The 18,893-nt window shown below is 44.0% G+C and overlaps 1 protein-coding gene across 1 annotated transcript; it reads right to left on the bottom strand.

The window, feature by feature from the left end:
- RAD54L (RAD54-like (S. cerevisiae)) lies at positions 1–18,379 on the bottom strand. The gene is made up of 18 exons (NM_001305146.2): positions 18,275–18,379; positions 18,109–18,189; positions 17,743–17,862; positions 16,967–17,027; positions 14,999–15,134; positions 14,127–14,196; positions 11,492–11,780; positions 10,868–10,992; positions 9,017–9,167; positions 6,971–7,097; positions 4,800–4,874; positions 4,234–4,364; positions 4,021–4,131; positions 3,754–3,877; positions 3,363–3,441; positions 3,076–3,255; positions 2,004–2,167; positions 1–868 (listed from the first exon to the last, which is right to left on the bottom strand). Exons 1-18 carry the CDS (start codon positions 18,275–18,277, stop codon positions 667–669), a joined length of 2,229 nt encoding a protein of 742 aa, NP_001292075.2. The 5' UTR covers positions 18,278–18,379; the 3' UTR covers positions 1–666.
- Positions 18,380–18,893: the final 514 nt, after the last annotated feature.

The following is an 18,893-nucleotide window of genomic DNA, read 5'->3' as shown; positions in this document are numbered from 1 at the left end:
TACTGAAGTGTGAATTTTATTACTGGGTTTTAATGTGATCTAATTAAAACACTTTGCTAGATGTGGAGATCCCACCCATAATACAGCAAGTAGTTTTAAAAATGCAGTGACCGAAACGGAGCCTGATTTCCCACTGTCTAAATGTTCTTTAAAGTGAGATGTTCAACATGAAAGCTGAGGATGTTTTTGGCACAAATTCTCTTGATCCTGAATAATGAACTGAGGTTCATATTTTGTGACAGAAATGGAACCTGCACACTTTCAAATGAAGCTGTCACAGCTACCAATAAAAAAATGTGACTGCATATCAAGTGCTCTAAAACTGCAGGCTTAACATAAACCTGAAGGCAGAATTTTGCTGAGTAGAAGGCACATCACAGGAATCAGCACTGAATCTGATCAAGCACACAAGAGCTAGTTATTTCCAACATGCTGTTTCTCAGGTATAAGACACAGCAGCAGTGACAAAGCAATGAACTCACTGCTGTTGCAGCAGAAACTGACCAATGCTAAGGGCCTTCCAGCCTCTCAGAACCATGCTGTTCTGCTACCCCACAGCCACATAACAAATCCAGCATGTTCTGCTATCCACTGCCCCTTTCCTTGAAAGGGATTAAAGACTGCCACAGCAGCCTGCCTTTGCCCCCACAGGGGACAGTTAACCTGTTAGGGAATCCCTCGCTGCTCCTCATGGGAGTGGTGATGAAAAGTGAAGGTGACAGCAGCATCCCATGCAGCCTTCAGCACAGAGTCCTGCAGGCCCCGCTTATCAGCGCAGTGGTTCCACTGGGAGAGGTCAGAGGTGCAGTCAGACCCTTCAGGAGGTGGCCGTACTTGATGGCCATTCACACAGCGACGACACTTGATCCTGGAACAGAGTCAGTGCAAGGTTACTTCTCTGCTTCAGTGTTAAAAAAAACAGCCCAATAACATCTGGATTGACTCCCTGTCACCTACATCGCTGCTAACTGGATTTTCAGACGGGATGAATTGCTACCATCCTTTATTTAAACACACAACCACTCTGGCATGTCTGACAGATAGGGGTGAAAAAAAACATTTTGAAAACCCCCATTTTGTTTCTAATGGTGTTCCCCCCAACTTCTAGCAAAGTAGGAAAAGGACAGCAAGGCCCAAAGTAAGTTCAGGACGACTTGAAAGTGAGGAACGTTTGGAGAAGATCTTCAGTGATCACCCCCACTGCTAACACGTACATCCTCAGCACTGTGTCAGGCTTCCTGAGCTCAAAAGAGTGCTATGCTCCAAACTGCTCCATCCTGACTCCCGCCACAGCCACTGAGTTGTGCTCAGACTGTCTGGCAGATGCCCTGCTGAGCAGCTGTACAAGGAGAGAAGGAACAGCAGCAGTCCTGCCAGCAATGCTTGTTGACACATAGACCTGTACAGACCTAAGCTTTGAGTCAGCTTAAAACTAATCTTTGTCACTTCTTGCTTGAATTAAGAGTCTTAGTAACCTTCTCAGTGAAGCGTTTTCCTGTACTCTCCATCCTCTTTCTGGTCTTTGGGGCTGGGGAGCACAGAAGGGCAAACAACAGAGCCTAAGATTTGAGCCCCCAGGGAAGTACCTGAGTTGGCCTCACCAGTTCTTAGCAGATGGAATAGCCCTGGCCATAGAAGTAGCTCAGCATCTTGGCATTTGGAAGCTAGTCACGCTACCAGGAGCGGTACTGGCAAGGAACTCCACCAACTTGAAAGGAGGATTTGCTTAGAGCTGTTCATTAACTGCAGTATTTCACAGACTCCAAGCACAAACAGCCAACAAGATGCCTTGCTCACTTCTTCAGCCAGGGCAGCTTTTCTAACACAACAAAAAGGAAGACACCAAGGAACTGCTAATCTTAAGATGATTAACAGCTTCAGAAGTAGAGACACTTGATGCCCTCTCTCTTGAACTTCCTCCTGCTAACTAAGGAACCTCTGAATCAGTAAACCACGCTTGGAGTTCCTTGCTGACTCCATCCATTACCATATCATATACTCACTTGTCATGGGTGTCACTGATGGTGGTCTCATTCAATGAAAACAGCTCCTTGAGCTCTCCAAGTGAGAAGTGTCTTTCTACATCCTGCTCTTCATCCACCACACAGCTGCTGAGTGCCTTCTTGTGGGTCTGGCGTTGAAATATTTTCTCCTCTATGGTCCCTGTCTACAGAAGAGAAGGTCAGAGATGAAGCATAGTTTGGATGCCAGTGCAGAACACTATACTGGGAAAGCATCAGAGATAAAGCAGCAGTCAGGACCACGGAGTGTCCTATCAGACCAGTACAGATGAGAGGCAAGTGCTACAGCTGCACTCTGACCAGTTCCCTTTTCGTTACTGATCTAACCCAGCTCTGCTTCTCTTGTCTTTCACTGTGACCACAGGAGTGGATCCAACTCAGATATGGATGTTTTGTCAAAGTGAAATAATTATTTATCAAGGATCATAAGTTTAAAGAAAAAAAAGTCATCCTTAACTAGATGAAGTTAATGTGAACTGAAAGGGGAAGAGTAACAAAGGCATATAGAAGACATTTCTGAGTAGCAATCACTACTGACACTCCCTGACAAACTGTTACAGCAGTAGCCTGAAAGTACTAGTCATCTTCATTGTTCTCCTTACAAAGCAGCTATCTATTAACTGGTAGCCCCTTTCCAAAAGTTTCTGTAGTTCTTGGAATGCAGTAACTTTTTATTAAGTAGATATATGCCCAGCCACAACAGACCACAGCCAGACTGGTAAACAGCAACTTCAGCATCAGTCGGCCCATGAAATTAAAGAAGTCAGATGCCGTCGTGATTTCAAAAAAGTATGTTATCTGGAAAGCCTCAATTGTTTCTATTTCTCAGAAGCCAATCATCATTAGAAATCAAGGCCTGAAATGATGACCTTCCAGCTTAAATCTCATTGTTTTTTTGCACGGCAATATATCTAAAGGTAGGAAGTAACTAAGTTCCACTCAGTCTTGGTTCCTGACACAAAAGGGTTGTCTCCCTTCTCATCCCAGTTACATCTGCAGCTACCTGGGCTAGCACCAAGAACCCCATGCAGAGGAGGAGAGGATAAAGACTTACTGAAAGCAGTCGATAGATGTAGCAGGTCTTCTTCTGGCCATCCCTCCACACACGAGCCATGGCCTGTTCATCATTAGCTGGATTCCAGTCTGGGTCAAACATAACCAGTCTGTTAGCCCCAATCAAATTCAAACCACAGCCACCTGCTTTGCTGCTTAACATGAAGATAAACTCAGGGCTCTGTGGAGAAAGGCAGGGTTGGATTAAACAACAGAGGCATCCAATACTTTTACTCATGCTCCAAGAAGAGGCAGGAAAACTGTCCATATCTGTTAGGTTCTACTTACTGAGGGGCTGTTAAATCGCTCCACAACCTTTGCTCTCTTCTTAATGGACATGGTGCCATCCAGCCGGACATATAAATACCTAGAATACACAACAGTTACTACAATCTGACTGCTCTGACCTTTAAAGCATCCTACTCATAAGAGAAAAAACCTTCCACAAACTGCCTTGCAACAAAGCTTCAGGAGCTTTTGCACAGGGCCGGAACTTTTCTGCCAAGTGATCTCAGTAGCCAGAGCACAAGCCATGTTAATTCCAATTCAGGAACATCTGAGGTACGTTACAGGTCAAAAGTTCCTGCTGACAAAAACTTTAAAAATAGCCAGTTTCTTTTGCAGTGTAGGCTGCAAGTACAGTCTTGCAAGATTAGACAAACAAAGCCCAAAGACAAACCTTCTGTTCCTGCAGAGCTTTTCAAATAAGTCCAGTGTCTGAGTGTAGTTAGATACTAAAACCACCTTGTCGTTACTGGTGCTTTTTGTAACAGCAAGGATGTAGTCCAAAACCAGCATCTTTCCTAGATAAAAAGGAAAGAAGAAAGCAAGCTGGAACAGAAGTTCCCAAATTCCTGACCTTGGAAGGGTCACTTAACAGTATACTAAACATACACTCATGATTGTCTATTAGACGGAACATCTTTTCTATTAAGTTCCGCAGTACCTGAAAGCTGGGGCTCCACAGATTTGGTACTGTAGCCAGCAGGGAACAAATCCAGGGCTCCCATAAAACCTTCTTCTTCTTCCACACACTTATCATAAATAAGAGCAGGGTCTGGAGAACAAACAACTCAAAGTCTGTGAAGTGCACGTTGAAGATCCAAAAATCCACCAACAGCATAAAAACCAAACCCTTTACATGAGTGGAACAACTCACGATTGCAGAGCTTCTTCAGGGAAGTGATGGAAGAGAGAGATGACACATTGATCTTGCCCTCCTTCAGCTCCTCCACTGGCTTGGCTTGCTTCAGGAAGTTCTTGTACAGCTCAGCCTGCAAAGGCGTCAGTCTGAAAAAGAGTAAGAGCCCTGCAGTCACTCTACCACCAGACCAACACCATCTTCTCCTCATCTATACCGTGGCTTCATTTTTAGCTTGAGCACACAATTTTTTTTAGATACATCCCAGACAACCTAAAAACTGCCTCCTTGACTGATGGTGCAATGTTGTTATTTCAGCCTAGAGCTGGAAGAAAAGTTCACAGATACTCTGCACAGCCCAGGGATCTGCTGCCCCACAGCTGTACAAAGCATGCCAGTCACTTGGCAAAACCATCAGCTCTGAGTTGGCCACCCCTGCTTCAGGAGGAAAAGCAACGTAATGCTAATGGTTACAATCCCATTCCTGGAAGGAAACGGTCACCACAAGCATAGAACTCAGGGCTTCTGGCAGCTATTTAGTTGTTCCTCCCCTCACTCAGGCAAGGGCACATGCTTTCCAGTACCTGCAGCAGACCACCTGCTCTATCTTCACCGGTAGGTATTTGGAGAGAATGTCTGAAGTTCTTCGGATTAAACACCTGCAAGGAGGGAAATGAGAATCAGATGCTTAAATGACATCAAAACTCCATTTAATTGATGTTATTTGTGCTTAACACAAAGTTTTGACATCTAATCCCCGAAAGTCTGTGACAATCAAACACATGGCAAAGGCTGGACACCCACCACCCACACTAAGCACCTACATTAGCCCATTATACAGAAATCGGAATATCCTGCCATCTTCGAGAGGCTCCCAACTGCTACTCATGGGATTTGAAGGGGTAAAGAATGATCACAGCTATTGAAGTTCAGCTCCTTAGCAGAGAAATTGAAGCTCTTCCTCAAACTACTAACAGCATTCTTAACTGCTGAGCAACACCAGACCAGTGGCGTGGACAGCAAACAGGGAAAGGATTTAGCCACCACACACAATGCACTCAGCACACACTACAAGCTGTAAGATTCCCAAGCATTTTATCAGCCACCTTCTATCAAGATAGGTTCATTCTGGTCCAAGATTTGAGCTCAGGACACATCCTTTAGGGCTCTAAAGGTGCCCTGCAGAATAGTTCTACCATACTTCAGAAAATATGAAAAGAACTAGGAAAGAAAAAAAAAAAAAGAGCAACCAAAATAAGAAAAAGATGCAAAGACCCAGTTCTGCCAGGAGACATCAAAAACATGAAGTTACAAAATCCACAGAAGACACCAGGGATATATGACAGCCCCAAAATCTGTCAAAAGTTGTTAAAGAAAGGAATAATCTGGTCTCCAAACCCATAAGCAGTAGGATGAAAAGACACAGGCTTATGCTGCAGTAAGGAAGATTTAGGTTACATATTAAGAGCATTTTCTAAGCACAAAGACAGTGATGCCCTGAAAAAGGCGTCCTGAGCATTTGTGAGGTCCCCAGTGCTCTGTGGGGATTACGCAAACAGATGCTTTAGGTCTAACATCCTCTACTTCAATACATCAAGATGGATTATGTGCCTTACCCAGAGCCTTTCAGCCCCACACCTACGATACCACGTATCTTTGGATCACTGTCTCATTTGAAAGCCCTACTAGTTTTTGCCAATTCTCTTGATATTGCCAGTGTGATTCATCTTCTCCATTTGTCTGCTAAGATTGCAGCACAATAAAGAAAAGGACACAGACCCCAACAGTGAGGTACAAGCACTCCTGAACACACTACTACATCCTTTTTTGATAAACTAAAGAAATGGCATGCCTCAAAAAAAGAATAACCTCTTCTCCAAAACTACTACTTGTCTTAAGATTTTCACAAGCCAATCTGAGTCAAGGTCATGGCTATCTCTACAGATAGGCTGTACACTTAGTGTGAAATTCAATTTACCATGACTATGAACTGCTGGATTGTATTTGTGATGGCTGCAACAGCTATGATTTAATTAAAAAAAAAAAAGGAAGAAAAAGAAATGATGACACCTGCAATGCTAGGAAGTCAAAGGAGTTTCTAGTAAGAGTTCTTTGGGGTCAGTGATTGTCAGTAGATGTGGATACACTGGTTCTATTAATCAACAGAAGACAAAACATATTTAAGCAAATATCAAAAATCAGAGAAGATAGATGACATTTTACTTCACAGAGCTGCTCCTTCAGGATCAGAAGTCACATTTCTGATGCTGGTATTCTAATCCCATTAACCCTACAAAGTCAACACAGCTATGAAAGTATGAGCTGGACTCTTGTGACCTGGAAATCATCAATAAACTGAGCAACATTCCTCATCCTTTGCTGCTCACACCTGGACCGGATGAACCTGCAGTCCAACCCAGTCTACACACTGCAGTTATGTTAACACAAATAAAAGAATGCTACCAGACTATTAGATACCAAAAGAAAACAAACATAAGAGTCAAATCGTGATTCATATCTGAGTACGTTTGCTTGGGAGTGACTGCAACTAACCGTGCCATTTTGACATGCTACTTTTCAGACTAAGGATACATACTATGTAGATTTCTTAAGGCAATAAACATTTGCACAATCTCTTGCTGAATAGACTTAACTGGCAAGACATTTGTTACAGCTACAACTTGAATTTTAGAAGACGTTCATATATCAAGGGTTTATGCAAAAGCTCTGCAAAGAGAAGAGGGATGAAGTTCACCTGTTCACAATGCTGATCAGCTCTTTAAGCCTCTCTTCTCCTTTTTGTCGTTCAGCTTCACTCGCATCTGCATCTCTGCCTTTCAAGATAGGCAATTCAAAATGTCTTTTAAATTCCTGTGCAGTCCCTGCACAAACAGAAATGAAAAATGAAAAAGTGACAGCTACTACCAAATAACCTTTGATCAATATCCCCACAGCCCCAGCTATCATATCATAAACAAGAGGCCCAGCAGATAATACAAACTCTTGCCCCACCAGTAGGATTTTGTTTTCTTTCTAGCCAGGAAAGATTTAAACAAGGCTGGCAAATCTGTACAAGAGATTATTTTTAATTCTAACAATGCTGAACTGCCAAGGGTCATACAAATTTTAGGTGAACCTCAGTCCTATCAGGCATATACTGTTTTTGCTTTCATTCCAGTTACAGTTTTACTCCCAGAATTTGTATCCTTGTCAGCAACAGCACAGAAATCATGTGTCTGTTCTAAAACAGTCTCTAATAAGTTGCTTATTACTGGTCACAGGCTAAGAGAGAGAAAAGTGACCACTGCATGCATATGGCTCTGGTAGAAGCACTTGTAGTATTAATTTCATCTCAGAAAGAACTGCAAGTACAGGGAAGTTAATCTGCACTCAAAGCACAGGTCAAGAGAAAAAAAGTCACATCAAATAAGAAAGGAAAAAAAAAAAAAGCTGAAAACAAGGAAAAAGCAGATGCAGAATATGTACCACCACATCTCACCCTTTCCTTGAGAAACACAGCCCAAACGTTGCTTTTAAGGCTGAGAATTTGATGACTAGGTGTTTAACGAGAGTTGTACATGCACTAGAATTAATGAGAAGCCTTTTTGACAGGATTCCCAAGTCTGACACAAAGGTGGGTGACAAGATGCAGCAAATAAATGATTTATAGATCGGTTTATTTTCATTCCTTGACAGAAAAATTACTTCTCAACAAAACCAAGCTGCTTCACACCAAAACACAGTAGACCTGCTCCTAACCCAAAGACATAGGAGAGAATGCAAAAGCTACTCTGCCTTTGAAAAAGCAACAGAGTTTAAGAGGCAGGGACAGAATATTCTAGTCAGCTACCAGCAACTGTAGAAGGTGTTTGATCCTGAATTATAGAATGGCTTGGGTTGGAAGGGATCTTGAATATCATCTAGCTCTAATTCCCCTGAAAACTCACACTAATCAGTGTCCCTCTTCCAGGTTCTTTTCAACCCCAGACTCACAGGCCTCCCTTATCAAACAAAAATAAAACCACCAAACTGCCACATCATACAAACACAAAACACAAAAGCCATGGTATAATCTTAACTCCAAGTTCTAGACATCATCTTCAAATTTCTCTCAATATATTTGAGAGCAGGATGGCAGACTGCCAAAGCTTTGGGCTTTGTTTGCTCTGTCTTAAGGTACACCGTTCTACCTTGTACCAGTCACTTCAAACTCCTAATCCAAATGAACACAACAGAGACAGAAGGAAAAAGCACATCTTCCAGGCTATCTCTGTAGAGAGTGCAAGGAGTATGTCGTGTAAAACCCTTTTCCGCAGAGCCTCTCCCACAGAGGAACAGTACCTGGCTCAGATTTCTAAGTTTACTAAAGGTTTTAAGTTTTGTGGGAAGTACTATTTTGAGCTAGATCTTCCTGTTCAGCAACTCCTGCAGTACCTCAAAGTGCACATTATCAGAGACACTCCTAGCCCCAGACATTCTGGTTGACCAGTACAGCTACATAAGGAGATCAACCATAATGTACTCAGGACATGTTCATCTTATCTTAATAATTAATACCCTTAAAACACGTTTGACACACATACTTTAAATTGAAACAGAGCTCCAGTTCCGTACAGCCTCTAGAACAGGAGACCATGACCTAGACTTTCTGGACTCTCTGAAGGAGACTAAGTCTCCAATCTGTACACAAACTTTCCTTTATTTAACTTTTTGATTGCTCTTTTCACTAGCACTGGTAACCAGCGGAAGCCTTGCCATTAATTTCCCCCTTTCTCATGCCTCACACATTCATTTTTCTCACCTAGGATGCCAGAATTGACGAAGTGCACCAGGCTGAAATATTCAAGCAAGTCATTCTGAATGGGTGTACCCGAGATAAGGACTCTTCGAGGTGTATTTAAGCTGTTGAGAGCCTGGTATGTTTGGTTTTCAGAGTTCTTCAGTCTATGTCCCTTTGAAAAAGAAAAAAAGAACGTAGTTGAAAAATCCAGTGGCCTTGATAGGAAGCAGCTTGGAGACCATCATCAACACATGTTGTATTTGTCACAAAGCACCTCACAGCTTTCCATTTCCTCACAGTAGAATAAATGCTTTTCATGTATTCAGGTGTTGTGACTTCCTTTAAAGGCAAGAAACTGGTGGGAAACCTGGAGCAATTGTGTGAGGAGAAATACCATTTCCATTACAAGCTTCCCAGACTAGGAACACGTGAGTCACACCCAAGGAAAAGAACCTGCCATGAAAACACTGACAATCACAAGTTTTAATTATAAGAACTGTTTCCCAATCAAAGACAGCAAACAAAATACCGACCCCACAAACAAGAATAAAACAAATAAAAGTAAGACAAGAACATTTAAAATCTGCTTTATTTTCCAAAGACAAACTGTTACACTGATGCTCCATATATAAGTACTTGGGACCACTGACACCTCTGATTCCTAAAGGATGACAAATAAAATTCCCTGAAGCTCTGCAAAACACTACCTAGGAAAAAGTAGCCCTTATTTTTATGCTGCAGGATGAAGTGTAAGTGGAGAGATGCTTATTACAAGTGCCAGACCACCTCAGAGCTGAAGCATAGGGAAGATGCAGAGCCAAGGACCTGTGCTCTCAGCATCCCCAGCTACTGGTCCTGTCCCATGGGCACTGAGAAGTATAGACAGCCACAGACTTGGAGCATAAGTAGTGAATGGGAGCCATCACGCTCCTGAAGATGGTCACTCAAGTCTCTCTCGGTGCTACACCAGCACATAAAGAACCAAACCACTGGGTGGCACCACTTTCTAACAAATCTCTTCTAAAGAGCCACAAAGGACACAGTTGGCTGAGGCCTTCAGCTCCATTATTTCAAGGAGGCATAGGTTATGCCTCCCCAAGAGGCTTTTCTCCTCAAGAATATCTCTGGCTCTCACTACCTATAATCACAAATATAGAAGGATAAAGCAAAAAGAAAAACTGAATTTCAGACACGTGAAAGCTTAACTTGAAAACCCAGGCATGGCAAAGGTAGATCCCAGCAGTCAGTGAGCAGGGAGTCAAGCCAGGTCAGTCCTTGAACAAGTAGCAGAAAGGGCCTCCTTATCCAGATCTCCTACCTCTACTCCAAGCAGTATGCTACACTATGGGAAGAGGGTCCTGCAATGGGTGAACCCTTCAAACTCCTCTACAAGCACAGAAACAAGTCTCCTGAGTTGTGACTCCAAAGAGCAGGCCACTTTCACCCACTCTATGCTAAGGGAACAGACACCTTAGGACTGCTGGACAACAAACAAACAAAATCAGCAAGAGCTTTTTCCAGAGTCACAAATAGGTGGTCAATCTTCTTTCTCTACACATTTCACAGTGAGGTAGATGTAGGTGTCCCCAATCTTCCAGGGACCTAAGATGTGATCATACTTACCACCACTTCATTTTTTATTGATTTTTTTTTTTCCCGTTTCAGCTTCTGAGAACAGTTTCTCATTCAGGCTCACCCAGTAAGGATAAGCTGAATACCCATAGCCTCTCAAACTGGAATGGGTGCTCTTCACAGGCAAACCTTGTTTGACATCTCCATCCTCACTCCCTGACTTTTAAGAAAGTTGGGCCACTTCTGCCTGAATTTCAAGAAAATATCAGGAATATATTCTCCTTAGAGATTTAGCCATACCTCATCACATATGACCAGCCCAACACTGCCCTTCTGTAGTGCCTCAGCATGAAGTCTGAAGGTCTCATAGGAGATGATCAGGATAGGTGAAGGCACTCGCAGGCCACGCTGGTTCATAAAGCCAACTGTGGATGGAAGGTAGAAAAAAGATGATGAAAACAGTAACAGAAAAGGGTCCAAACTCTGCAGTAAAAATCAACACTTTTAAACATCCAGGAAAATGTTTCCATTTGTTTCAGTGCTGCTGGCTGCTGACAAAGAGCTGATTTCTCTATCAAGAAATTCCACATATATCCATGCTCCATTCCCCACAGCTGTTCCCATTTCCATCCCCTTCCCACCTCTGCCCACTCCTACTCTAGCTTCTGTCTGGAAGAAAGATGACAGACAGGAACTGCCTTAACTTAAGGGCACAACTGGACTTGAATTATTGCCCAAAGAGCAACTACTACCAAAAATGCAATTATCCAATCTAAGCATGTTAGAAAAGAGAATTTCAGTCCTGTCAGCCTCCACAGCTCTAACAACCCCTCAGAAACATTCACTTCAGCGGCTGTAAGCTTCTTCCAATGCAAGGTTTCGCTCTAAACCAGCCAACCACACCATTTGCAAACATTTCTGTACCTAGTTTCCGGTCAATCTCTTCTTTGGAGCCTCCATCAATGGCCAGTGGCTGAATCCTTCCCCCCAGCCATTTCTCTACTTCGTTGTACCAGTTTCTCACCAGGCTGGAGGGAGACACCACCATGGCTTTCTCGATTTCAGGCTTGCAGTCTGGACTCTGACGGAGAAGTGTCCACATCAGAGTGATGCACTGCAGGGTTTTGCCCAGCCCCATCTCATCCGCCATGATACAGCCGTGACTCCCAGGAATACGCCGGCTTGTCACACAGTCCCAGAGGAATTTCACTCCCTGCCAAGAAATTGTTCTCTTATAGCAGGATGGGGACATTCACAGAATGACAACTTCATTAGAGCTTTATTACTGCAATGCACAGGACTGATATTAAACAGCAAATTTGTACAGTACGTCCCAAGAGACGTGCAGCATTCTAATGAGACAGAGGGAAATCACCCGAGACACAGCTAAAACATGGCCACATCTGGTCTGGAAAAACATTGCTGGTGATGACATACACTTCAAAACACATACAAAACCATACTGCGTATTAACTGTACTGTTGTAACTAGCTTTCTGACTTAAAATTCCCAGGAATTTCTACCCTAACTGAACTAGTTAGGCTGAAGCCATCAGCTAACCTGCGTCAATCAGTACAAACACGGTAAGCATCTTAACAACACCCAATGGAACGTCCAGATTGTTTCTACTCCTTGATTAACCCCCAGAACACCCTCAGTAGCTCTCATTGTTTCCACCTAGAAGCAAAGAACCACTGTGACTCACCTGGGGACTCAAAGACCAAACCAGGTTTAACTTCAGAGAAGAAACAGGGCTGAGGTTATTGCTCATCGCATGGTGGAAGCGCTCAGCCTGGTTGCTACGCTTTGACAACATCACCAAGACAGACAAAAGTAGAAAAAAGACTGCAAGGTGTTCTATCATGTGATGATTGAGTCAAAAAAAAACCTGGGGCACTGTCCTGGCAATGGACAAAGATCCCCATACTGTCAAGCAAACCAGGAGTGACAGATACAGCCTGAACAGACCTTTTATGTTCTACTATACAAGACTAGAAGATAGACCACTTTCACTTCTAAGTCATTTCGTTTCTTTCTTAGGCTCATTCATTTAAGCCAGCTGAACAATTATCAAATATATTACTAACTAAGAGAAAGAATTTGGCTGGGGATCTAGTTCAGTAACCTCCCAGTGACATGACAAAGAACAAGGCTGTACAACAGCCTGAGAGCATCAACCAAACAAAACAAAACAAAACAAAAAACAACCAGCACAGGAATCTCAGCAAGCAAAGACTGATTGGTGAGACTAGAACACAGACTGCTATTTCAGATATTTAGCTGTCAAAAAAACAATGTGCCTAGGACACCAACATAACTATCATTACTTGACAGAAGTGCCAGCAGGCAGTATCTTACTCAAAACAGAGTCCCTCCAGCTACTTAGCCAGAGGCCAGCATTATAATGGCTCACAGGTTAAGTATCAACTCTGAGATAAAAGCACAAACCAGAAGAGTGCTGTAGGTTGCTAAAGTGCCATCTGAAGATCTCCCATACAGCAATACGTACAGCTTGACCTGCTTAGCTCGAAGATCAGCAACAACAATTCTTACCTGTGCTGCTTCTAGGCTTACATGATAACATAGTGCATCTGTGATAAACTTAAAACTCTGCAGATACCTACACTAGACATTTGTGGATTAGTTCCAACTGTTTCTGTATTGTGATGTTCCATGCTTTATGACAGAAAATGTTTTTAAGTACACTCCACTGGTAAAGTCCAAGTCTACACAGGTCACTTAGTTTTCAACTATAAAAGGTAATCTCTGAATAAAACACACTGAAGTAGGGTTATCAGCTCATATCACATTGGAAACTGTGGTACCAGAGAGAACTTCATTGTGTACCAAGGCAGACATTGCAGGTTCAGCTGATTCTGGTGATCAACAAAACAGTGCTGGACAATCTGCCCTGCCCAACACAAGATTAGGCCTCAAGAATAGCTATTGCAGCTACATCCCATCACCTTTCACACAGAGCTCCAGTCAGAAGAGCTACAGTAAAGTCTGGACTTCTAACCCTTACTCTGTAAAATCCCATCTCTGCAGAATCTAGTAATTTCCTAGGGCATGAGTGGTGACATAAAAGCAAGCCAACATGCTTTCCAAGACCTATCCGTGCACAAATGCCCACAAATTCTCAGATTTCCACTATAAGCTGATGTGACCTACAAGCCTGCAGAGAACAAACTTCTGCATTAGGCAGTATAATGTGTAGGCTGGGAATGTTCTGACTCTGCTCGATCAGAGGCAAGAAAAGCAGAAGAAAGTTCTTACCACTAGAAAGCAATAAATTCCCATATTTTTAAAGACAAACGGTTGTTGTAAGACTCCCAGTACACCCTCTTGCTTAGCACAGGACAGAGAATGTTTGCAGCGTTCAGGCCTCTAAGATCATGGTTAGAACAAACGTTTCACCTTACATTTGCAACACGCTAGTCTGTTAGACTGTCTATGCAAACCTCACAGTTATTGGGTTACAATTCCAGCAGAGGACTGCACCTTTTTGAAATGCAACAAGTTCTCCAACCATAGCCTCATGGTCCAACAGAAAACTTACTTCTCTCTGATGAGGCCGTAAAACACGACTGAGGACAGGATCCACCACAACATGGACAGGTACTTTATCCCTGCAGGAGGTAGTCAAGAAAAAGGTATGATTAAAGCACTCAGCCCAGCATATGCTTAGTTAAGGGTTTTTGTTTTTTTAATCTCACTGCTATTCTGAGGACTTCTCTGTGGAGTAAGAGTACCAGCTACCAACAAAAGTGAAAAGAGGATTAATTCAATTCTGAGAATGGAGTTACACAGGCCTGATTTACAATCCGAAATGTCAATGAAACCAGTAGCCAAGCTGTGGTTAAAACAAGGGCAGAACATCTTTTAGAGAGGTATTTTAAAAGCCAATATTTTCTTAGTCCCAATAACATTAGTGTAATTGCATTAATGAAGAGAGCAAATCAAGGAACATCTCTTTCATCTAAGGTCCAGCTAACATTCCTTTTCAGTTAAAAAAAAAAAAAAAGACAGCACAGAAGAAACTATTTAACAATAAAAACCATTAGACAGGTTAGCATTTGACTGTCAGTCATCTCCTTCTGGCTGTCTCTAGATGCTGATGTATCCTGGCTTAAAACTGATCCATAAGATTTCCTAAACAGCTTATCCATGCATGCATCCTTATTCTGTGCATCAGGTTTAAATTTCTGATGAGTAGAAGATCAAACAGCCTCTGGAAGGAAGCAAACAAACTGGCATGGGTACATGCTTTCCTTTGATCGTTACCACACATGAAACAATTCAGTGGCAGAATGCTTGGAACCAAGCTTCCCTTGACGTTCAGAGCCCAGCTCAGACACATGTGGGAAGAAAGCATACAAACATACACATACAAGGTCAGAGCTGAACCATTTGCGCCAGGTAATGACTCACTTGTCTATTTTCAGCTGCTCGTGGGCACTCAGCAGTGGGGGCTCATACAGAACCAGAGCTCCTTCCTCAAAAGGATCGTGGAGAGGACTCCTCAGCCCTGCCCGTTTAATACCCAGCGCCCGCAAGCCTGTTGGCCCTGAAAGCAAACAAAGGCACAACTCAAAGAACAACATCCTCCTAGAAGAAAGCAGAGACTTGCAGAAGCATGTAATTAAGTTTAGAAATGCTGAATTAATTGCATACAGCACTGAAGTGGAGAAGACAACCACTGCAGACTGCATTGCCAGCACACAGTGGATAGCTGCACCACAGCAAAGAAGGAGCAAAGGCAAAGATGGAGCAATGACACTGCCCACCATGTTGGATGAAGCAAAGTGGGAACTAAGTGTAGCAGATGCCAGAAACACTGGCACATAGAAGTATACACTAACTGGCAGGGTGATGGATCAGACTCTGGGCAACTTGATCTAAATGTGGGTGTCCCTGTTCACTGCAGGAGAGTTGGACTAGATGACCTTTAATGGTCCCTTCCAACTCTAATGATTCTGTGTCATGCTAGATCAGAGACATAATGCTCCCCTCAGCCACCACAGCTGCTCCCACTAATTGTTCTACTCCTAGTGGTTGTTTTACTTTTTTGAAAGACAAGCAAGGTTCAAGGATATATGCTTTGGCAGCTCAATAAATACATTACCATGTACACTGTATGTACTGGGTCAAAGCCTCTTTTTGGATCATCTAACCCAGGCTTTGCAAGAATTGTATCTTTTATATAATATCAGAAAGAGGCCTGTAAAAGTAATGGACATCTACAGCATCGTAGTCAGACTCACGCTGCCATTACCTAGTCTAGAGAATTATTTGCTTTCTGCTGAGCAATAGCAGATGTTTGGCATAGGAGACAATTTCTCTGAAAAGAAGAAAATAAGGATCAGTCTCTCTTCCTGGTGTTATATTTTAATGTCACAGTTTTGGAATGGAGATGAACATAGAAAGAAAGTGCATAAAAATTGCTTGTGTTAAAACCCAGCTCAAAGACTCATATGAGCCCTGGGAGGCAACAGTGCTCCCAGGAGTGATTCTGCTTGGGAAAAAAATCAAGCAGAATTAATCCCCTGCCACCTGCTGAAGTTCCTTGCAAAACAGGGTGCCACAAGTTGGGACAATGCCTCCACATGAAGAAATTAAATGAGAGTCTCATCTTCCGTTAAGAGAGAAAAGCAACAGCCATAAAAAGAAGCCTCTGCAGTTACAGTTCTGTTTTGGTCTCCTGACAAATCTGCTTTTCCATCAAATAAGAACTATGCCAAACAAACTCTTCTGTGACTAGCTGCTTCATATTCAGCACCTGCTGAATGTGTCTATATGCATTTTTTATGACTGATCTTTGAGTGAAATGGACCTGTCCTTCAGTTTTTCAGCTGGAGGTTAAAGGGGAAGAGGAGACAAGAAAAGTCCCATTTGCTTCTGGAATCACGTGCTGCCTGATTCAAAACCAGCTGAGGCTTTGAAGTTCAAAATTACCCTTGTTTTGAAGATCACCTTGAGACTCAACAAACCAAGTAAAGTAGAAAGAGAACTGGCACACACTGTCTTTTTCACCCTGACCTCCAGTCTGTTGGCACAATTTGGGTATTTTAGATGATACACTTCCGTGGCTTAGAATTCATCTTCCTTCTATATTTATGATTTGGCATACAACCTTCTGGCACTACATCAAATACATAGCTGCAAGAATACAAAACCCAGTTCTGAAATGTAGGATTATCCAAACAAAGTACTGGAAAGAAATAGGAAGATTTCATTAATATGCCAGTATTTTTCTATTAGAATTAAGTCAGGATTTCTGGAACATGTGCATCACTCTGAAAAATAACAATAATCCCCACAGGTACATTTGACAGACCAAAGCATCATGTTTTCCCAGAGTCAGACAACACAGATAATTCTTAAACCTCATCATCTTACCTTTATAGTTTGGAATGGGAACTTTGAAGGGTTTGGACAAAATGCTGCGGATGAAAGCCTCCTAAGAATGCAGGAAAAAAAACAACACATCTTCAGATGTTTGAAGTTAGAGATCGCTCAAGACAGCAAGCCTAAAATACATCTTAAGAACTCATTTTTGCCTGGTGCTGAGAGTTCTTCTATTCAAACTGTTCATGCTCCAGCCAACCCCAACTATTTCTACGTGCAAAAGAAAGAAAGTAACAAAACAGAACAGCTCCTGGCCCCTACTCCACTTTCCAAAACTGTTTTTGCTTAAGTTTTCTAATGCATGCAAGTTACGTTCATAACTCCACCTACTTAAATCCACTGACCGTATTCACTTCGCTAAATGCAGTTACTTTCTCCTTAACCTTAAGTAATTCAGTCAGGCAATTCTCTCCTGTAAAAGAGCTAGGTTAGCCCTAAAGTACAGTACATCCCAGCAAGCCCTCACACAACTCCATCTCCATCTTCTCTGGGCTTCTTTGGAAGCTCAGAGAACAAGCAGACAGCTCTTGAGCCATCTGCGTGGAGAGCTTCCCACATCTGACAACACAGTCCTTCACCCAAAGACCCCCACCACACTCCACTCACAACAACAGCAGGAGCAATTAAAGGTCCTTCCAAAGAACCACGCGTGACCCTTCCATAACGCCTCAGATAAACGGGCCCACAGAAGCATATGGACTCTGCTGGTGAACAAGCTCCACGTGCAGCTCACCCACCACCACGTGCCACCAGCGAAGCCCACTCACATGCTGGCTGCTGTCCAGGCAGAGAGGCCTGTTGGTCAGCTGGGTCAAGGGCTTCCGGAAGGGCGACCTGTAGCAGTCCGCGCTCTCTGCCTCACTACCCGCCTTCTGCCTCTTCTGAGTCTGAAAAACAACACCAAGGCAAAGCCTGGCCAGCTGCTCACAGACGACTGTCACGGTCAGTGAGCGCCCAACCACAGCCACGGCTCAGAGGGAGCTGAGCATCCCGGGGCAGCCCCAACCACCGCACCCCTCAAGTGCCCAAGGGCAGAACCAGCAGCACCCAGCAGCTATAGACGAGCCTGTTCCGCTACCGCCCAGCATCCCCCCGGCACAACGGGGGCCGACGCCCCGCAGCCCCTCACTCACCGCCGGCGGCCGCCACTCGCCGTCCTCCTCCTCGCCGCCCGCCTTCCTCTTGGCCAGCTGGCTGGGGGCCAGGCTCCTGCGCTGTAAGAAGAGCACGGCACACCGCGTGAGGGGGCGCGCAGAGCGGAGGGCTCAGCCGCCCCACCGCCGCCCGCCCCGCACTCACCATCGCCTCACGGAAGGGAGGGGGTAACGGCCGGCACAAGGCCAAGTGGGCGGGAAGCCGAGCGACGGGACGCGGGCGCCGCTCCGAAGGCGCGAAAAGCGCGGGAGGTTCCGCCCCGCCCCGCTCGCCCCGCCCCTCAGGCAGAGCGCCAGGCGTGGCCAAGCGAGCGCCGAGCGCATCGAACCGCATCGACTCGCTCTGGGTGCCGCGTTGCGTCAGGCTGAGGGTTTGTTATCCCTGCGAGCGACGCGCATGGTGGCCGATGCTCGCTGAGGTTTATAGGACAAGTGTTTACAAACTGCAAAACCACAGCGTGTGAAGAGATCCAGCTAAATTCTCCCCTTGGAAGCGGGCATAAAACAAAGCTAACCATTCATGGAGAAGGGGAACTTGGGACGACGCTGACATCAGGGAGCGGCCATGCCGTGAGCCTGGAGCGCCACAGGCATCCGCATGGGTGAGATGTGAGATGTTCCCAGACATAAAGATGCTATGAGGTGCAGACAGACAAAGCCTTTCTGCTGTATTTTGGTTGTTGTTTTGTTTTCCCGAGGGAAGGCTGAAGGACTTGCCCGTGACAAGGTCAGAACAGCAGTTCCCAGCACAGCAGACCCCACCA

The sequence above is a fragment of the Gallus gallus genome, chromosome 8 (genome assembly GCF_016699485.2).
Source record: "Gallus gallus isolate bGalGal1 chromosome 8, bGalGal1.mat.broiler.GRCg7b, whole genome shotgun sequence".
NCBI lineage: Eukaryota > Metazoa > Chordata > Aves > Galliformes > Phasianidae > Gallus > Gallus gallus.
This window is presented reverse-complemented; position numbering and strand designations above follow the sequence as displayed.